This window comes from Typopeltis vanoorti, chromosome 16, assembly GCF_054136105.1.
Source record: "Typopeltis vanoorti isolate ZY-2024b chromosome 16, IOZ_Tvanoo_1.0, whole genome shotgun sequence".
Lineage (NCBI taxonomy): Eukaryota > Metazoa > Arthropoda > Arachnida > Uropygi > Thelyphonidae > Typopeltis > Typopeltis vanoorti.
Window position 1 is genome coordinate 46384402 of NC_143564.1, and position 18484 is coordinate 46402885.

General features: G+C 35.7%; 1 protein-coding gene across 2 annotated transcripts in view; it reads right to left on the minus strand.

Moving 5' to 3' along the window:
- The window catches only part of rictor (rapamycin-insensitive companion of Tor), a 955009-nt gene that overhangs the window by 43062 nt on the left and 893463 nt on the right, over positions 1-18484 (minus strand). Inside the window, exon 31 of one of the 2 annotated variants that reach the window (XM_090406114.1) lies at positions 609-716. The exons of the other annotated variant lie outside the window; for it this stretch is intronic. Coding sequence (XP_090262240.1) covers positions 656-716 — 61 coding nt within the window. The 3' untranslated portion in view covers positions 609-655. The remainder of the gene's footprint in view (positions 1-608; positions 717-18484) is intronic. 2 annotated transcript variants of the gene reach the window in all.

Below are 18484 nucleotides of genomic sequence, written 5' to 3' on the forward strand. Positions count from 1 at the left end.
GTTCAATTGTTGCAGGGGAAGAAATCATTTTTAAGAAATCAATGTCCCAACAAAATTGTACACGAACAGTGGAGATACTTCCAATTAATTTGTAAAGGCAGGAACTACTTATGTGTATATATATATATATACACACACACACACACATTTCAATCTCAAGCATTTCATAATGCGATGCATATACAAGGGATCTTCTTCATGCTCCTCATCATTTACTTTCTTTATATCCCTGGCCTTTTCTTTTAGCCTGTGTATGCATGCTGTTGCACAGGTAGTTTACATTTGTACTACATCTACTCTTCAAATTCATTTAATAAGTGATATACAAGATTATCTTAAAAAATTGATTTTATTATTACAGTGCTTATAAATTCCAGACCAATCGGTTATTTGCTGTTTAACCATGAATATAATGAAATGAAAAATCATTTCATTATGTTTGTATGGTATTCAAAACTTTTATATGTAATTAAAATTTCAAATTATTCTCAGATGACTCTGATCTAAGAATGACAAAAATTAAGGAATTTTTATGAATACAGTTATTTAGCATCACTAACAGCAAGAAGGCATAACAAGATACTGAAGATGTGATAAACAGTACTTACAGTCACATATGCTTGAATGTCAAGATGGTCTATTATTTAAAATTAGGTCAGAGTAGCCAAATTCCAGCAGAACACATGATCATTTTTGGAGATTCCATGGATGACATTCTGTGAATAAAATATGAACACAAAAGGGAATGTGAAACAAGCTTACTAATGACTGGAATTTAAAAAAAAAAAAAATTGTTGCAAAGATATATACATGTAAACATGATGTTTCATGAATAAAAGCTGAACAAAGAATTTATATAATGAAATCATTTGAAGATTTTAAACTCAAATATAGAAATAAAGATTTAAAGTGAAAGAAATGTGAATATAATAATTCTGAGGGGGGGGGGGGACAAAAAAAAACTAGGATCAGATGTGATATGTGCAACTATAACACATATCACATCTGATATGTGTTATAGTTGCACAGTAAACGAGAAGGCACAGAATTATATATGAGAACAATGACATTTGAATTTTAATTCATGGACCTGAGAGCTAGGTTAGAAGCAGAACAGTTGATCAAAAACTAGATAGAGATATGAGAGTACTGAGAAAAATTAAGGGTATGAAAAGATGGTATCAGTGGCAGAATCATATTAAAAATAAAAATATTATAAGGGAACTTGGCATTGTTAGCATTCAAGAATGTGTAAGTAGGACTAATCTCATGTGGTATGGTCACTTAAATAGAATGGGAGAGGAAAGATTAACATAGCATGTGTGCTGGTGGCAGGAAAATACTTAAAGTAAAGACAAGATCTATATGGAGTGATGCAGTTAGAAGTGCCTTAGAAGACAGAAATATAAGATCTAATGATATTGGAGTCCTGGGAGATAACAGACTTGAAGGAAAATTGTCAATAGGAAGTTAGTTATAATGTAACATTTTTCATGCAATACGATCATAGTATCCTGTGCACCCCTTGAGGTACATACAAGAATTTGATGGTGGTTATTGTCCTTGAACAGAAAGATCTGGGTTTGAATCCCATCTAGGGCACAAAGAATTTTTATAAAATTTCATCTGAAGGGGAGTTAATCTCATAGTGAAGTGGCAGGGTTTTCTCCCCTTAGAAAGTAGGGTTTTTCATTCTGCAAGACAGACTAACCTGGCCAGAGAATACATGCAACTAGGACTGAATGATGGGCATGGAGTCTGAAACTGTCTTTAAATGAGAGATGAATTTTATTGTCATACGTGAGACCAGCAGCATGCTTACTGGAAGCTTCAAGTGGATTGAAAATAATACATGCTTGGTCTTTAGAGCAGAGTTTCCAAATTATGTAAAAAATACAAAAAAAAAAAAAGTAATAAAAATACAGAAAAAAAATCCTTAGCCAATCCATGTTACTTGCATCTACAGATTTAAAAGTTCTCGTGCATGGGTGTCAATTTAACAAAAAAGCAGATTATGCAAGATAGGATTAACTATCTTGTGAGCATTAATTAGGTTTATATAAAGCCAAGTGCTAACTGACTGTGACAGGTCACTGAGCCTAACATATTAAGAGGAAGATATGATTAGATCGGATTAACAGACTGTCTGACATCTTGAGCGGATGTGACTTGCAAGTACTTTTTATGATGCTTTCTTGCCTGTTAACAATAGTTTATAACTTTCTTCACTATGAATCAGAAGAAGGGTTGCCATTATTACTGACATATATACAGTATATCAGGTCTTAACAATCCTGATCAGTAACATAAAAATTCACATTCCCTTCAAATTATGGTACTCTAAAGTTCAAATTATTTTACTTTATTTCTTTAATTACAAAAATGGATACCACATGTATATTGAAAATATACATGCAGTATTCCTACATTAAAAATATCACAACATTTTTATAAAAATTCATTATCAGTGCTTTATAAAGTATAGCCAACTCTCACTGTAGCAAACTCATAAGGACTAAAGACAATTATAATGAAATGTTTGTTATAGTGAACATTCATTAGCACAGAATTGATACTATGAAATTTTGTTTGGGACTTTTTGAAGGTTTGTTATAGTGAGCTTATTTAAGTTTATTTAACTGTAAACTGAAATTCATTTCTCTTGTATAGATAATAAATTTTTAGAGTGAAGAAAACTTTACATAGTAAGTGCATATTATTTTATTTTTTAATTTTTCAAATGGTGGTATTATTTTAATGAATGTGTAACGTGATTCGGATGTCATCCTGTTATTAAATGTAGTCCATTTATTCATATACAGTATTAAATGTATAATGAAATTAAATTATTAAATTTTCCATTTCTCCTTAGGTGTCTATTTCTATTATTTTCACTTAAACACTTTCTTTGGATGCTGATTTGGACAACCCAATCATGGATGAAGAATGGTTCTCTGAGAAATATGCTTCCTTCCTCAAATCTCTATCCTTGTGCTTTAATTATCATAATGGCACATGCATGAACTACATCACTTTGAATACAAAAGAAAATTTTAAATGTCTTGCAAACAGCCAGCCAGAATCTACAGTCAGGATTCTGTGGAATTAAGACTAAGATGCTTGCTAGATCCACAGCAAGCATCCTAGCCTTAGATCACCCCACCTCTGTTAAGTGTGCAAAAGAACAGTTTGGAGAAACTTGTAATATTTTCGTTTGCAAGGTATTTGACTTCCTGTGGAAAGAGAAGTCTTGGAGCCCTCCAGCAATAGTGAGGAAATACTCAAATCCATATGTCTCTTCTATATGTATTTTCATGAACAGGACTGTATTCTTCTGGATAGCAGCAAGTATTCTTTAGAGGATGGGGAGACACACCAAATGCCAAATGCGAGATCAATATCCTAAGGTAGGGTGGATTTGAGATTTATACAGTGTTTAAAGTTCTAAGGTGATTGCAGGTATGACTCATAAATCACTCCAAGAAGAGAGTGCTCATCTTGCATGGAGATTTAGGAATTATCCAAAGAAAGGTGAGGTGTGATACAAGATAGAATTGTGTATTGGTAACAAAACATAATTCTATCTTGATAGTTGTCTGAAATATGGCAAGTTGATCAGTATTTTAGTCATTTATTTAATTTATTCCAGATTCCATTGTAACGTTTGGTATTTAAGTGCTGCAAGGTTTTACAATGCAGAACTACAGATAGGATTTTAAATAAATATAGAAAGTAATTTATGAACAGGAGAAAGAGAGTGGGTGAAACTGTATAATTTCTGAAGTTTTACCCAGGAAGGACTGCCAATGGCAGTGTATCCTCTGGTATTTAAAAAAGTCTTTAAAAAAAAAAAAAAGCACGATATGCAGTAATTAACCGGAGAAGAATTTGGTAACCCAACTGCGCAGGGCAGAAGCAGACTACACAATGTTTACATAGTAAGCAGGCTTCTATTTTTGATCTGATCAAATGCAATGGAAATGTCAAGAGTGGCCATGGGTTTCTCCTGATCTTGCCATGGGTTGCACCATAAGGTAAGTAATGTTTGGAAAGGAGATCTTCTGTGGATCGAGATGGCAGAATTGGAATTAGTGGTCACTGATTAATTGGTGGGCCAACAACTGGTGAAGAAGTTGACTGTAGATGACTCACCATTATTTTCATGAGAAAACATATATGATGAACTTACTATGCACATAAATCATGCAAACAACACAAAGTATTTAATATAAAGTACTTATATTTTGTATGCATAACCTATGCTTATAAGATAGTAATAGATAACAAGATCTTAGAACAAGTGAATTCATTTAACTACCTAGGATGTATGATTATATGAAAACAAAAAAGATATAAACATAAAAATTGCAAAATATTTAAAAATAACAGGTGTAATTAACTCTATATTTAAACCAAACCAGACTAAAAGTTATACAATACATTAGCCCTACCAGTCTTATTGTATGGAAGTGAAAAAATCTGGACAATAAAACAAAAAGACAAAACAAGATTAATAATAGCAGAAATGAAGTTTATGAGAAAAACTGCAAGTATACTCTATTCGATCACAAAAGAAATGAAGAAATTATGAAAGAATTAAACCAAGAACTAGTAATAGAAAAAATTAAAAAATATAAACATAAATGGATGGAACACGTTCAAAGAATGAAAATAGAAAGATTACCAAAACAAGCCGTAAAGTACAAGCCATTAGGGAAAAGAAAACCAGGACGTCCTCTTAAACAATTCAATGATGACTTCTAAGGCTGGAACAGGTCGTGCCAGCCTAAATCCTTGATATGCATGATGATGATGACTTATATTTTGTGATGAATATCTCATCACATCATAAGAGTGAACACCCAAAACAGAATGGACAGTTACAGGCGGCAAAAAAGGAATGACAACAGACATTGAATGTTAAGAAGAATGCTACGAAGCTCTTCACAATCAAGCTAACTTAAATTGTAATGCTGGTCTAAAATTTTCAAAATTGTGTGAAACAGTGCCTTTAAACTTTCACAAATAATCTAATGTCTATTCAAGTGAAAAAATAAAATAAAATAAAATATACACAAACACATGAGCTTGTTTGCAGTCAGGGTTATATAATGACCTTTACCTAACTATACATATAATCATAGGCCGATTCAGTTATTCATTCATTGTTACTGTATGTAACAAAGAATGAATAACTTATTCTTGAAAGTTTTTTCACTTGGTCATACTATAAATTATTATTATTATTATTATTATTATTATGTGACACCTTTAGGGAGTCCAAAGACTCATTGAGGGAGGGCACCTGCTCTACAGCTTCTGTCACCACCACTCAATCCACCAACTACACTAACATCTTCTACCACCCACCACCACCACTAGAATTTTCACAGAAATCGCAAACATGATGCCCACGGTGGGATTTGAAAATGCAGCCATTTGGCTGGAAAGTGGATACTCTAGATACCAAGAAATTATATTATTGGTTTCATCCTTTATCAAAGTTTGTGCATGAAGTAACTTCATGACTGGGCTACTTGTATATAGAGGCTAAAGACCTCACATCAATTGCCTTAGTATCTGCATGAATTAACTTCACAACTGGGTTGCTTGTATACAGAGGGCTAATGACCTCACATCAGTTGCCTTAGTATATAACCCATAATGCAAGGCACGTATCCTTACAAACATGTATAATGCTATGCATTATAGGAAGGGCCACTACTCAGACTGGTTTCAACCTTTATTGAGGTCTTATCGGTGGGAGCCAGATCCAGAAGTGATACCAAGGTTGAAGTAATGCAGAAGTCATATTTCCATATAAAAGTAGTCAAAAGGTGTCACACCTCCTTATGACTAAAATACTCTGGATTAGAGATTAGTAAGTAAACAAAGTTTGCATGCCAAGTAACTTCACGACTGGGCTACTTGTATATAGAGACTAATGAACTCACATCAATTGTCTTAGCATTCCATAATGCAAGGCAAACTTAATTCAGAATATTTATAATTTAATTCAGCATGCTTTGTCCGAATTGCAGAATGAAGAAAGATTAACCTCCCTACCGGCCAAGGTGGATGAAATAATGAGACCAAATTGCACTTCTTATCCATGTTATTCAATAAGTGTTACAGAATCGTATGCAGATTTAGCTGGACGTCTCCAGATAGACATCATGGCCGGTTCGGGAGGGGGGGGGGTTAAAATATTTGTAATAATACATCATATCACCTCATCTAAATGTTGTTAGCATTTCATGTAATCATATGAAATTGCAAAAATAAAAATAACTATCCTTATTTCATAACCAAATATATATGTGGAAACTTGGAAAGTTACAATAAAATGACTAGAGAGATTATAAGACTACATCCATGGCATCGAGTTCCCTTAGCTTGCACTACTTAAAAGGCATGAGCACTTCCCAGGTGGCCATATATTTGCCTTTTATTAATGTATTTTTGATTAAACTTTCTCTGGGCTGACTTTGAAAACTGTTGGTTCTCATCAGAGATTGAATAGAAACTTAAGTGGACAAAAACTCTCATTCAATACAAAGCAATCCTGTATTCAACAGCTGTATGTTTCATAAGAGAATGCCAGTCAGTGCATAATAGAAATCATCACAGAATAGCCTAAATGGTTGTTAGCATCTGGATCCGAGATGAGGTATTGATCAGAAATTAATACTTCCTAGCCAGGTGAAAACAGGTGACTAGTGGTGTGTGTGTGTGTGTGTGTGCTGTGACTACTACTATTTAATTTGTACATAAATGATATAGGAAATAACCTGAAAGGAAATATTCAGTTATGTGAAATTAGATAGAGTAATAGTTAATCAAGGCCATGTGGAGAGCTTGCAGGTGATTTAAATAGGCTGCCAGTATGGGCAAAAGATAATGGGTATCAGTTTAATGTGGAGAAATGTAAAGTTATGTATTTTGGGATAAGCAGATTATAAGCTGTGTACCACATTGATGGAACTGTACTCCAGGAAATAAGAGGGTGTGCTGAAAAGTTGTGATAATCACCATGAAGGAATTAAGATAGAACCATGATTCTAGTAGTAAGACTTATACGTTGGTTAGACATAACTGGTAATTAGTTTACGGAATTAACAACGCATATAAAGTATATTAATTAAAGGTAACTTTAATGAATAACTTCTATATTTCGGCAATGTCACATTGCCATCTTCGGGAACATAAAGATATGGTATGTGCAAATTAGATTAGAACTATCCACAGACTCCTTAAGAAAGTCACTTCTTGGCCTGTGGAAGTCACCAACAAACTTAAACCTTATAACTCTAGACCCCCCCCGATTATATGGACTCCCAAAAATACATAAACAAAATGTGCCATTGCGTCCCATAGTGAATGGCATTGATTCCCCCACATATAAATTAGCCAAACATTTAGCCAAAACGCTCACACACTACACTGGCAACACACCATCACACAAAAAACTCGGCCCACTTTAAAGCCAGTATAGAAAACCTCACACTCCAACACACTGACATAATGGTCAGTTTTGACGTCTCTTCCCTATTCACTAATGTCCCACTCAAAGAAACCCTTGAGCTCATCCAAGCCAAGTTTCCTCCCGATATCTCAGCCCTATTTCAGTTCACAATGAACTCAGGCTATTTCGTTTGGCAAGGAAAGTTCTACAAACAGATAGAGGGGACAGCCATGGGTTCACCACTTTCCCCACCCTTGGCCAATTTCTTTATGGAGACATTTGAAGAGAAAGCCTTAAACTCCACCCCACAAAAACCCACTATTTGGCTTCGTTATGTGGATGATGTGTTTGCTATTTGGCCACATGGCTCAGATACACTCCACTCCTTCTTAACACACTTAAACAACCAACATCCCAGAGTCCAGTTCACCTTAGAAAAAGAGGAAAACAACACCCTCCCCTTCCTAGACACTTTATTCACCCGCCAGCTTGATGGATCTTTGGTTTTCTCTGTTTACAGAAAACCCACCCACACTGGCAGATACATTCACCAGCAATCCCCCCCCCCCCCCCTCACAATAATATGGGGTGATAAAAACACTAATATAACAGGGCAAAATTAATCTGCTCAGATGACAAGGCCCTGACTATTGAACTAAACCACATCCTCAACACTTTCTTAGCCAATGGCTATAACCCCAAAAAAATCCAAAAAATACTAAAACCTGTAAACCACAACCCCCCTCCCCCCCTCCACAATAAAGATTACACCAAGTCTATCACCATCCCCTACATCCAGGGCACCTCTGAAAAAATAACCAATATCCTCAAAAAAAAAATATGACCTTACTTCCTGTTACAGACCATATAAAAAGCTGGCATCCCTTATCCGCTCTACCAAAGACCAACCACTTCCCCTAGACCTACCTGGTGTATACCAGGTCCCTTGCAGCTGCAAATTGTCCTACTTTGGCCAAACAGGCAGAACAACAAATATCAGGATTTCAGAACACCAAGACTACATCCGGTTTCACCAGTACAGCCGCTCTGGGCTGGCAGACCATGCCTTAGATACCCACCATAAAATTCGTTGGAAGAAAACAAAAATAATCCATCGCAGCAAGTTTAAATACGAAAGATTATTCAAAGAATCTTCAGCAGCTCTAAAAAGCGTTCCTAACCTCAACAAATTTGGGTGCATGAAACTGCCCCAAATTTGGGAGACTTTCATTATGAGAACTTCAGCCCAACTGCCAAGACTACCAAATTAGCCCGCAAGAGGGCACCATTAGGACTTTAGGAACAATATTAGTTTCTTGCTTTCTTCCTCATTTGCTTTGTGTTAGTTCCTGAGTGCACATACCATATCTTTATGTTCCCGAAGATGGCAATGTGACATTGCCGAAATATAGAAGTTATTCATTAAAGTTACCTTTAATTAATATACTTTATATGCGTTGTTAATTCCGTAAACTAATTACCAGTTAAGATAGAACCATGTAACTTATACATCATTCTACATATTCCCCATGAAATGTTATACACTTGTTACAACGTGGCTGCATCATTTGCAATTCTCTGAGAAAAAATTCTTTCCCTTGTTGCACAAACTAGTCCTCAACTGCAGATATGATTTCATCATCTGTGGTAAAATTTGTTACTTTAAAGTGTTTCTTTAAATTTGGGTATAGGAAATAGTGAGATGTGGCCAGGTTTGGAGAACAGGTTGGGTGAAGAAGACACTGAAAGCCCAAGTTGTGTTCTGTCAGTTGGGTTTCATGGGCAGTGTGAGCAGGTGTGTTATCCTGCAAAAGCAAATGCCTCTGCTCAGTTTCCCATCTTCCTGAAGATGGGAAACTGAGAAACAATAGCAAGAACCATCCCTGCTGACTTTTGGGTTCAGATCTTCTTTGGTCCTGGAGAACTTTTGTGTCTCCACCCCACTGACCGTTGTTTGGTCTCTGGGTCATAGTGATGAAGCCATGTTTTATCAACAGTCACAATATGAGCCAAAAAATTTGCACTTGATTTCTCAAAATGACCCAAAGTCCCTAGAGATGACAGCACACGTTCTTTTTTTTGGTCAGCATTCAAACATTTGGAGATCCCATTTTGCTGAGAGCTTTTGCATTTCCAGATGTTGGTGGATAATGACACAATTCATTTCCTGGGTATCACCAGATTCTCTGCAATGTTTTTGGCTAGTATTTGTGTATCACCAAGGATCATGGCATGAACTGCATCAATGTTTCCAGGTGTGATCGATGTGGAAGGTCTTCCTGACCCTGGTGGCATTTGTTGTCTCAGGATGCCCAGTTTTAAACTTGGCCACCCATTAGGCAATTGTTGGATATGTTAGGGCATCCCCTAAAAGTCTCACACAAAGTTTGGTGAATCTCAGTTGCAGAATTTTTTTGCAGCACAAAAAACTTGATGACTGCCTGCATCTCTGTGTCATCAAATTTCTTCAAACCTCTGACATGTCTTCTTATATATATCCTAAAAGAAAAAGAACAAATCAGTATAATTTGAAACGCAGGGAGTTAAAGGGTTTTAAGATATGTTCTTTCTTGTGGTTAGATCAGTTGCTTTGATATCATTTCTGTTCTAGATGTTTATCAGAACTTTTCAGCACCCATTCCCCATAGATGAAGCTAGAGATTTAGGGGTGGTGGTAGACTGAGAGTTAAAGTTTAGAGGACATACTGCTAAGGTTGCCCATAAGACTACTTGGTTATTGAAGAACACATTAACAAGTAGAGATAAGGAAGTTGTCATTCTTCTTCATAAGGTCTTGATCCATCCACATCTAGATTACTGTGCTTAGGTCTGGTCATCTGAGTTTCTTGGGGAAGAGGAAGCAGTGGAGAAGATTCAGAGGCAAGTGACCAAAATGACGAGTAGTCTGTGGAACGTTCCCTATGAGGATAGATTAAAGGTGTGTGGATAGTAGATGTTGGTTGATGGGAGTAAAAGAGGGGATATGATAGAAACATTTAAGTTGCTTAAAGGGTTTTACAGGATTGATGCAAGGGAAGTGTTTCAGCACTTGGCTAGAAGAATCAGAACAAGCAGTCATCCCTGGAAGGTGAATAAAGGTGTGATTAGTAGAGGTGTGAGGACTAGATTTTTTGCTTGGAGAATTGTGAATGAGTGGAATGGATTGCCAGAGTCAGTTGTGAGTGCTCTGTCTGTTAATGGGTTCAAGGAGAGGTATGACAGATTGTGTGGATAGTTTAGTCTCCGGTGATGAGTCTTTGAACTCCATGGAGGTGCCCATACAATAATAATAATAATAATAATAATAATAATAATAACAACAACATTAATTTTATGAATAAAAGTTAATGAAAAATATTCAAACTAGCATGGCATGTATATTTAAAACTTCATAAAAATGTGCCCACTTGACATGGAAGGACATAATATAGCGACAAGCGAGTTCAAGCAGAGTTTGTCACATTCTGTGCTTCGCTTCAAGCTTCACTTGAAGCGAAGCACAGAATGTGACATCATAAGTGTGAACATACATTGCTTTAAAAACAGAGTTGTCACATTAACTCCTATGCTGAAGGTTATGTTCTCATAATTTCTCTGGTAAATTTTTGAAACTTTAAGTTTCTTTCCACATGTAGCTGAAAAACATGGTTGGATCCATCCATTTGAATATAACGAAACTGTCATTAAATTTTATAGAGAGCATTTATTTCAAAAAAAATAAAAAATACAACATAAGCACAAAATATATTTCACTTATTTCCTCAAATAAAAAAAAAAAATATTAAGACAACTTTTATTTTAATTGCAAAATACAGAGAATAATTTTGGATTTATTAATCAAAATGAATAGCGATAAATTACGATGAAGGAAAAGAATTTTTTTCAGTGGTTTGGAAGACATCTATGCCTGTTTTCTTCATAAATATTTTTCCATCTAAAAAAATTCCTTTTGATATATAAGCTGTTAACTGGTGCTGAAAAAAATTCTTCTCTTCTCTCTCTGTCTATTTTTTTTTTGAATGACTCAGTACAGCCTGTTATCCAGTGCAATCATTTCAGCCATAGTGTAATTCAAAGATTGTCTATTTGCCATCTGCAAACTTTTTTTTCTTTCTAGATTATGTGTTAACGTCGAATAATGTTTGATGCTTTGCTTTAGATTCTGACTGCTTAATTGTCCTAGGATTGTGGTTTGATATTTCAGTTTCATTTTGTTTTACAAATTCATTGCAATGCACATGTTTTGACATGATTAATTAGAGATGCATACCGTCCCTGTATCATCCACATATTTTATCTTTTTGCATGTTTTACATTTTGCAAATTTTGAATCTTCACATAAATCATAAAGCCTCCCATTATGGTCAAATTAAAGACAAATTTTAATACTTCAAAATATAAACAACTTTTAAGGCTGCATAATATAAACTAAAATAAAAACACCAAAGAAGGTGTCTATAGCAAACACAACAAGCCCTTATAAACATAAGCCCTTTTAATTTTTCAGGAAATGACAATGTATACTAGAATATTAATTATAAAAAACTTGAATTAATACTTTCCTCTATTTTGCCTTGTGCTTCTTTACAGATAATTTCATGGACAGTGCTCTGCTGAATTGGCCACTATTATTCCTCTACTTTCCTCCAAAATCCTTTGGAACAAGAGATTGCTAACCAACACCCTTTTATAGTCTATCTTGAAATTCAGTGAACCAACTTCGCTCTTTCCCCAAAGAAGGAAACCTTCAATTGTTAAAAAAAAAAAGTAAACAGATTCCTTCTTTCTTTTTATCCTCTCTACCACACACACACACACATAGCACTGATTTGCTACAGGAGTTGTGATCTTCTGTGTGGATCAGATATTTAAAAAAAAATAAATAAAATAAGGGTTTTATACAATGAAATCACCACTCTTCTATCTCTGCTAGTCATGGTTAGCATCCTTCTCAGTATTGCAGCAATCTTCTGGTTATTTTATTTTATTTTTTTTATGATGGACCCATACACAAGAGGTTGATTATTTAAACTATTTTAGTTCCATGCATGGGTGATGAGCCAGGAGAAGAGAAACGTATTTACATTTGATTTGAAGGCATGTATATTGTATTTCTTGGAAAACAAGAAGCAGAAAACTGCACCAAAGAACAGTATTAGTAGGAATAAAGGAGGTGGAAAAGAAACTTGTTCTGTTAGGTTGTAGTTGAACTGTGAAGGGATGTTGGGTGACAACTGTATGTATTTCCAAGGATTTAGTAGAGAGTGGAAAAATTATTGATGTTCATGTGAACAATTACCAGAAAAATATTTATAGAAGATAAATAATGCAGAAAACCAAACATCTGATTGTGAGTGAGTTGGTAACAGATAGGCTATTGGTAGGCATTCAATCTGACTGCCCTCTTCTGTACCGAGTCAAGTATTTTGAAGGCACTTTTAGGGCACCATCCTAAATGAGAGAGCAATATTCAATAGTTTTTTGGAAGCTGAAGAGGCTATGGTTGTAAAATGTTTATGCCAGGAGAGGCTAGATAGCAAGGTAATTCCAAGGAGAAAAATTTCATCTTGTTTAGAGATTTGAGTATTGTCAAAGTTAATACTGAGAAAAACAAGTTTTTTTTGTGAGAAATAAGGCAGAAACATGCTTTACTAGCACTGAAATTGATGATGAGTGAAATGTGTCAACAACCAGCAAAACTGAATGTTGCATTAGCAATCAGCTCACGGTAAGTCCTTGATATTGCCAAATTTCACTAGAAGGCTGGTGAGAGAACTAACCATTATGGAAGCTTGGCATTAGTTGTATAGTGAGGGGATAAGGAACCATCTACCATCACACATAGTGTGCATCCAGTCAGAGAGCTGGCAACCTAATTGTAGAAGTCATGGAACAGACCAAATGATGGAAGCTTGCTTAATAGGCCTTTGTGCCAGATCTATTCAAAAGTTATAGAGACATCAAGTGCAACCACTTGAGATTCACCAAACTTTTCCGTGTGTCCAGAGATGGCTGAAGAGTGAGCAGATCACCTGTTGATCAGCAATAATGGAATCCATACTGGTAGTCATTTATTAGTCAGATGCATTTAAAGTGGCATAGGAGTTGGGTACTGATTGTTCTCTCCATTACTTCAGACAGGAAGTGAAAAAGGAGAGAGAGAGAGAGAGAGACAGAGATATTGGGATTTTGATAGTAGTGATTTTTCACTACTCAAAACCTATTCCCTTCTTAGGAATAGGTTAAACATAGGCTGGTTTTCAAACTGTGGGGTAGATGCCAATGCAGTAGGAGAGCAAAAACAGGTGACAAAGTATAGGTGTCAGTTTTGGCACACAAACCCTCAAGGCAATCAGAGGACTGTCATCTGAAAACGGGAAACTTTTTTAGTGTCTAATTTGGAGAGTATTCTTCTGATCTCCTTCTGGCAAAAGGACAGAGAAGGCACTAAGTATTGGATATGTAGAATAGTTGGGTGGCATTTACTAGGATTGGTTATGCATACATTGGAAGAAAAGTGCAAAGCCAAGAGGCTCTTTTTCTGTGGGTGATAATGCAATGAAGCTGTCTGTTTGCAACTGGGGGTGGGAGAAGTGTTGGGAAAAAATTCTGAACAACTGATTTGGCAAGAGAAAGTCTTGGTTGCCATTTGGACAAGATGCAATATTAAAGCACTGATAGTTTTTTTGCAGAGCTGTTTCAGGATGGTTATAAGCACTAAAAGAAGATGGTGTTCTTGTTGACAGCCAGCTGTAGTATGCTTTATTTTTTCAGTGGTATAGTCTTGGCACACCTCTTGTAGAACTAAGTTTTAGATAAAGGATAGCAGTTCAGGATGGTGCAAAGAATGTATTTTTCATGCCAGTAAGAATTACTTTGGTGATATGTTCGGTGCATGTGTTTGGGTTGGAAGACTGGCCCCTCAAGATTAAACAGAAAATAAAACAGTAGTGCAAGAAAAAAAAAAAAGAAAAGAAAAAGGGAACAAGGCATAGAAGTCAAGAAGGTTATCCCACCTGGCTTTGTCATAATACTAGACTGCTCTTGATCGATTGAGAATGGCTGTGCAAACATTGTTTCATGGGGGAGGAAATAAGTACCAGATTGTTGGCTAAATTACATATGGGACATACAACATTCACAGTGTACTTGGAAGGGTCACTGGTGAGAAAGAGATCTAGGGTATGAGGGGAGTGGCAATTTGTGTGAGGTCTTTAGTAAAGTCAAATGTTTCAGCATCTTTGTCTGCTTGGTCTGTGCAACTGGAAGAGAGCTAGATGTTTTATGTGGCTCCCACCACCAAAGGTTTATTCATAAATCTGTAGTACATTTATACCATCAGTGGGCTAAGGATTTTTTTCCCCTATTTTATTGCTGTTATATACTTCTTGCATTTTTAGCCATGTTTACATAGTCTGGAAACTCTACTCTAGAAACCAAACATGGAACTTTTTCAAGGCACTTCAGGCCTCTAATAAGTGGGTGGCAGTTTCACACCAGGTGATGATATTCATCTCCCACCTAAAGATGATAACAAACATCCATGCCCATGGTGGGATTCGAATCTGTAGCCTGTTGGTTGGCAAGTGGAGGATACGCTAACCACTCTGCCAATCAGGCCAGCAGTGTTGTGAACATTAAAATCTTCCAGGAAAAATTTTACTGCTTGGAAAGTGAAATTGTAGTAAATCAACATTTAAGGAGAGGAATTCAAAGAGTTCAGATTGGTTGGCGGCATTGAGAGCAAGAGAGATTTTCAGCCAAAAAAAAAGGTCAAGTGATTTTAAGTTGGGTACTCTCTGACATGGCATGTCAGAGTGAATACATGCACAGATGCAACTCTTGGGTTGAAAAGAATCACAGAGTATGTAATTAGGAAAGCAGAGATGAGTATGCTTGAGGGGATAGTCTATAGATGGTAGTGTACATTGTTGAAGTTGAAGTGATGCATTTAATGAAGTGAATCTTGAAGACTCTGTGTGACTTAATTGTTGACCACATAGATCGTGCACTTTCCCTATGCATTGCCAGAATACTGGTTTCCATGGTGGATAATGACATCACTTGATTTCTTCTATAACCTTCCTTTTCTTTTTTTTTTTGTAAATAAAGATTAAACTATCATCACTATTTTGATATTTTTCTTCTAGTTGCTGTCATAGCTGATGTCTTCGTTCTCTGAGTAAAGGTTAAGTTGGACTGAGCATGAATGTATCACTGGTGCATCTCTAAAATTATTTACTAGTGTCATTAATTTTGATATGCTTGTCAGTGTGTTGTAGGTCACTTTCATGAGGCACAGGAAGTTCATTCCAAAATTTCTTTTGTTTGCAGGTCCAAAATGGTGGTACCAGACAATTTTCCTCAAATCAAAGTTGCATTCTTCTGCTGATCTGATGATATCATCCTTTAGCAGTTTGTCAGTTTCTGTGTGAAAAGTGATAACAACAGATGTTGAACTTTTTTATTCATCCCTTCCATAGTGTTGATACTGTTGATGGGATAAGTCATGGAGTTTATTGATGTTGTCAGGGGTGGGTACATTTGCATTGCAGTGCTGATTGTTGAGCAGTTTTAGATTGGCTTCCAGTGTCCTAATTTTGCAGGAGAATGTTTCTTTGATGGTGCTGAAGTACTGTTCAAGGCATTGTGTGTTTCCCTAAGTTCAAGAGTTACTTTATTGAGAGAAAGAGCACTGTGCACTTTACGACCAGTTTTTGTGCCAAATCCTCTATCTTTGCACAGGAAGCATGCAACCTTCACCACTATTACAATATGTTCCCCCTAAACTTCAAATTTTTATTAATCATCACTCCAAAGGCCCATTGTCTCCTCCACTTCCTCTAGTACAGTTCCATCAACAGAGTATGCATCTGTCACTGATGGATCTTGAACTTCAAGACCTTATATTCAGTTGAATTAAATTGACATTTGCATTAATTTACCCATCAGTCCAGCTTATTCAAATCCTAATGAAGGGCTAACATATCTGCACTATTAAAAACAACCCTTCCAACCTTCACATCATCTGCAAACAAATTAATATCTCCCTAAAATCCATTGACAGTCTCACTGATGTAAAGATTACACAATATGGGTTTGAATACTGAGCAGTGAGAGACCCCACTTGTAACCTTCTGCTTCCTTGATAATGCTCCCTCATACAGAACTCTCATATCCATCACATAGCTAGTACTCAATCTAATTCACTAATCAGACATATAAATTCATATGCTGATTTAAATATCAACTTATCAAATATCACCCTATCATATGTCTTTGTAAAATTTAAAAAAAATGGCAGTATATGCCTTTCCCTCATCGACTGCTTGTAACTTTATTATAAGAGGTAATCAGATTACTAAAACAAGACTACTCCTTAGCAAATCCATGCTGATCCTCACAGATAACATTATCCTTATCTGCCCAATGCTGTATATGATCTCTTACTAATTTCTCCGAACTATTAACAACTACAGAAGAAATATAAACTGGTCTATAATTTGACACTTCCAATCTACTAACATCTTTATTCATTCGCACCATCTGACTTTCCTTCCACTCCTTGGACACCTTTGCTGTAGTCAGATTGCTCATGGGGCTGTCAATTCTTTAGCATCTTCTCTCAAAATGTGTGGTGAAAAAACCCCATTAAGTCCCATTGTTTCACTGACATCAAGAGCATGTAGTATTTGAAACCTTGAACACTCCCCATCCCTACAGTAATAAAGCTTACATTTCCAGAATGAAATGCCATAATAAAGTGATCATTAGCAACTCCACTCTGCACCAGCTACTCTACTCCCATTTTTGTCTAACAGTGTTATTCTTCCACAGTGATTTCTTCTCCTAAAGGTCTCATAACAAAAGAATTCTTTTGGATTTTCCTTGGATCTCAAGGCTAATCTCTTCTCATATTCAAGTTTTGCCTTTCTTACCATGCTAGCCACTTTCCTAGCTTGAGTCCTATGTTTTTCATGCATCTACACTCCATCCTTCTCCTTGTACCTCTTCCATAACCTGTTTTTCATCTGTGGTTCCCACCATTTGATACTGTTAATCATCCCCTTTACACCAAGTAAATTTTTCTCTTTTTCACTATTCTCTTCTCTTTTTCACTCAAGGTACATAACTTTCCATTGCTAATAAGAATATTTCTTCCCATCCACTGGCAATCAACCAATGCTCCAATCAACGAAATTACCACAAGTTGATTTCTAGGAATTTATTAACTACATGCATTATAATTTCACATAAATATCTTTCTTATTGATTCTTCTGCATGTCTATTCATCTCCCAAGCCAAGGTTGCATGGTTACTCACTCCAACTGGGGGGGGGGGGGGATGATCTCTCAGTTACAAGATCTTCTGATGCTCTGAACAAATCCTAAACTCTTGAACCTTCATGCTTTATTTAAAGCCGAGAAAAAAATCCAAAAACCATGGAACAATGTACTCATAATAATTATTTACAAAATTAATTATTAAATTAAAATTTCAAAAAAGGGTGAAAATATCAAGTTACTGATCCATTAGTTTATTATGCAGAATACAAAAATTTACAAAAACATAATAACAGAATAATTCATTACTTCAAGTGGGAATTATAGGATTAGCTCAAGTAAAATAAATCACAGGAACATGCAAGTTTTCGATATAATTACAGTATCACTGATCATATCTATACTCTTAATCAAATCACAGAAAATAGACTGTGATAGCATATATAAAGCTATCACAAGTATATATGAAAATAATCAAATACAAATAAGATTAAATCACAAGCTATCATATACGAGAGAGATAAACCAAGGGGTCTGACAGGGATGTCCCCTCTCAGCAACTCTTTTTAATATCTACTTAAATGAAATAATAATAAAATGGAATAAAAATTTACATCAAGGAATTAAACTTTCTCCTACAGTAAACTTAAACACTCTGCTTTTTGCCGACGACCAAATAATAATTACAAACTCTGAAGATAAACTACAGAAAGCTATTTTAAATCTAAATGAGAT